Below are 3,643 nucleotides of genomic sequence, written 5' to 3' on the forward strand. Positions count from 1 at the left end.
AGCTGGGAGCTCCCCCTCACGTTTCGTGCAGTCTTGCATCGCTCCATGGTGGTGGGGTGCTGTGGCAGTGGTGGCTTGTCTCTGCAGTATCAAATCAAACCTGTTTCACACCTGGAATCTCTAATAAAATAAGGGTTTTCTGATGTCTGTGGTTTTGGGTGAGATTTTTTTGTGTTATTTTTGGAAGGGAAGGAATACCATGCACAATTACCTGCTCAAGACTTGAGTAGCTGGTGAGGCAGTTGATGCGGGGGGTCACAGAGCCTGCAGGGGAATGGGAAGGTGACAGTGAACTTCTGTCTGTGCCAGGGACTGTGAAACAATCTCATCAGCCACAAAACATTGCTTTTTCCCCCCATTAGAAGAAGAACTGTTTTTTTGCCAAATAAGCTGCTCTGTAGATGTGACCTGGTATGTTTATTAAACAGAATTTGTTAAAAATTCAAGGACTGTTAGACACTAATAATTAATAGCTGTCCAGCATGCATCGGGAGCCTATTGATTTTTCTGCCAACTTGCTCTATTAAATATACAAGTTACAAGTTATGTAGTTAAACGTGTAAGAGTTTTATAAATGCCTTTTTATAGTTGGTATTCAGAAAACTTTCCATGTTGGCAGACAGGGAAAGAAAAAAAAGGGAAATTCAAAAAGCAAAGCTGTTTTAGCCTAAAGGGTCTTTGAGATGGTAAAGTAGTTTGAGAGCAGTGTTTGAATCGTTGCTCTTGAAGTAGATGAAGAAATGTTTGGGCCAAAGGGCTGTTTTTACTGATGCCAGGTCTAGAATTTGTTGCTTTAGCACTGTCAGTGTGGAGCTGCAGGTCTTTCTCACTTGGAGAAGTCAGTGCGAGTCTTTTGTCTTCAGCAGGCACTGCACCAACCACTTCATTCTGAGAAAGTGCTTCCCTCTGTCTTTTCTCCTTTAGTTAAGTGCTGGGCGTCATGTTCTAATGCCTGTGTAGCTGGAAGGCTGAATACGGCAGGTAACCTCACAGTTGTCTCCGTGGCTAACCTCCAGGCTTGGAGAGCAGTAGAGGAAACAGATCAGCTGGTCAGAAAACAGAGTTTCAGGAGTATATATTGCTTGGTCTTGTTTTCTTGTCCAGAGCTATGTTAATCCAATAATGCTATTTTGAAAGACACTGCAAAATATGCTGCTCTTCTATTAATAAATTATTCTATGAGCTGCAGTAGAATTGGTAGGGGAAAAGTGGAGGAACTTTTGTAGCATATTTTGGAAAAAAGCAGGAGAAGATGGGGAGAGAACAAGGAGGTGAAAGCACAGAAATTCATTGATCTTCTTAGGATGATACTTAAAGGTGGAATTATCCCTGTTCGATACCAATCTAAGTGCAGCAAGGTTAGTGGGAAATTCCTCTCACCAGGGAGAGGTCTGTACCCTTGTACAGGCTCTCTCTGTGTTGTGTCTGTCCAGGTGTGAGCGTGACGGGTACCACAGCAGTTGCTGGTAATATTTCATTTGCTGGTCAGGACGCATTTTTTCCCAGATGACTTACAATGGCTTTGTAACATCCTCTCATGCTAATGAAATAGGGAATGGGGAGAAAGTCCATATATCTTCTAGGTGCTTGGGTGGATTTGCCTGGGTAGCCTTTTTATGTTTTTGAAGAAAACAAAATATGGGTATAGCAGTCCTTTCCAGGTAGGTAAGGTTGGCTTCCTAACCCAATGTGACACAAGCTGCCCCTCAGATGAAAGATTAGTGTTTTTTATCCTGCAGTCTGCTTGGCTCAGAGAAATTAACACTTTATTTTTATTTTTTGCACTTGGGTTTCAGTAGCGCAGTAGCTAGCAGATCTCAGAAGTGATGGGAAGGCCCTATTAAGTAAATCTGGGAGATTAACTAGATCCACCAGCAATGCATCTCCGGCATACTGCAGACTTCCTAGTCTCTTCATATAGCTGGAAGTAGTCTGCCCTCATGTGTCTTGTTACTAGAGCATTACACAAAGCTTGGATTAGAAACAAATCCTGTCCTTCTCGGGGTGGCAGTTGGTACCTTTGCGATGGAACTAAAAATGGCTTAGAACCTTCCTTTTCTAGTGCTTTGAGCAGGTGTGGTCAGAAGAGGAGGTAGAACCAGTTTTCCTTTCTTTTACAGAGGTCTTTCTGTCTGCAGAGCATCATTTTAGCTTAGAAATCTTCTACCTGTGATTCAAAATAGGTATGTTAAGTTTAATATAAACTGCAAGGTCCCTTCTTCCTTCTGGGGAGACCAGAGCCTGGAATGAGAGGGGTATAAGAATGGTGTTCAGAGATAACATCTGAAAGTTGTGTCAGAAGCAGGATATTGAGAATTTCTTGTTGCTTTTAATATTATTAAACAATGCCAAAGTCCCCAGGGCGACAGATGGGTTCTTCCATGTGTGTTGCAAACAACAGTGAATAACTGTCTCTTTTTCCTTCAGACATCATACAAATCCAGTGGGCACGGAGTGGCGATGGAAGATGGACCAACCTGAAATGATCTTGCAGGAGGCTATTGAGAACCATCAGAATATGATCAAGCAGTTCAAAGGTAACTTCTCCCACTTCCCTGTTAACAATGCTTTTGGAAGATAACCAGCAGTAGCATCTTCAAACATAGATGAAAATGTTCTGGTCATCTGTGAAATGCTGGGAAGGAGGCATGAGATTTATAATATCAGAAAGATGGGTAAGTGAGAAGAAACTTTGGTGGCACACTTGCTGTTTTCTGAGATGTTCTGCCTTGTTTTTCACACTAGAAGGTGAGTCAGCCATTGGGTATCTACTGCTGCCTTGAGGGAGTAGAGTGGAGTTGCCTCTTGTGCATCTTGGTAGTTGTCATACCCTTTTCCTCGGTGTGCACAGAGGCTTCCTCAGTGGTTAAAGCTGGCTTTACGGCTGATGAGAAGCCTTGATTCTTATGTAAAAGTGAGGGCAGGTAGAAGGTAAAAGGAATCAACCTCTAACCTGATAGGAGATATACTGCCCAGCTTTAGTCCCCTGGGAGCTTCTGTGTTAGCTCTGAAACTTCTAGATTGCATTTTTCTCATTAATGAGTGAGCAGTAGCATACAGGGTATTATTATTTTGAGGAATTATTCAGTACATCTGTTTGTGACTGAAGCTGCAGTTACACAACAGCTCTGAAAAGTCCTGTATTTTGCTTCCCAGAAGAACTCTTGTGAGTTTGTTATTTATTCATTATGTATCTATATATATATATAGATGGTTGGGGTTTTTACATTTTCCCAAACCTGATAAACTTGGTTACTCTGCCAAGGTCAGCTTTGTGTGCTGGGAGGGCTGGCCAGCTTGGCAGGACAGGTCTAGGACTCTGCTCTTCCTAACTGACAGCAGAGGCTGTGCGAGCTGCAGGAGTAAATGAAGCATCCATAAAATGTGCAAGATGAGCCTTAGTCTTGGCTGTCATTTTGGGAACCCGTTTGTTTATGTTGGCTGTGCACAGAGAGAACCCAATGGATTAAAAATGTGACAAGCAAAAAAAACTTCTGTCAGCAGAGCAGAGTTGCTCTGTCTCATTCACTGGAGTTATGTAATAGGTGGAAAAATAACTCAAGTTAGGGCCTCAGGAGCTTCATTGTCATCAAGTGGCTGGTTTGAATCATCTCGCAGTCTCGGACCAGCAGCTCCAGGGAAG

The 3,643-nt window shown here is 42.6% G+C and overlaps 1 protein-coding gene across 1 annotated transcript in view; it reads left to right on the forward strand.

Moving 5' to 3' along the window:
* Positions 1 to 3,643, forward strand: part of LOC103912867 (S-adenosyl-L-methionine-dependent tRNA 4-demethylwyosine synthase-like) — a 107,965-nt gene that overhangs the window by 42,935 nt on the left and 61,387 nt on the right. Inside the window, exon 10 of the mRNA XM_009319274.1 lies at positions 2,428 to 2,537. Within this exon, the coding sequence (XP_009317549.1) occupies positions 2,428 to 2,537 (110 nt within the window). The remainder of the gene's footprint in view (positions 1 to 2,427; positions 2,538 to 3,643) is intronic.

Source organism: Pygoscelis adeliae, unplaced genomic scaffold (assembly GCF_000699105.1).
Source record: "Pygoscelis adeliae isolate BGI_AS28 unplaced genomic scaffold, ASM69910v1 Scaffold282, whole genome shotgun sequence".
Lineage (NCBI taxonomy): Eukaryota > Metazoa > Chordata > Aves > Sphenisciformes > Spheniscidae > Pygoscelis > Pygoscelis adeliae.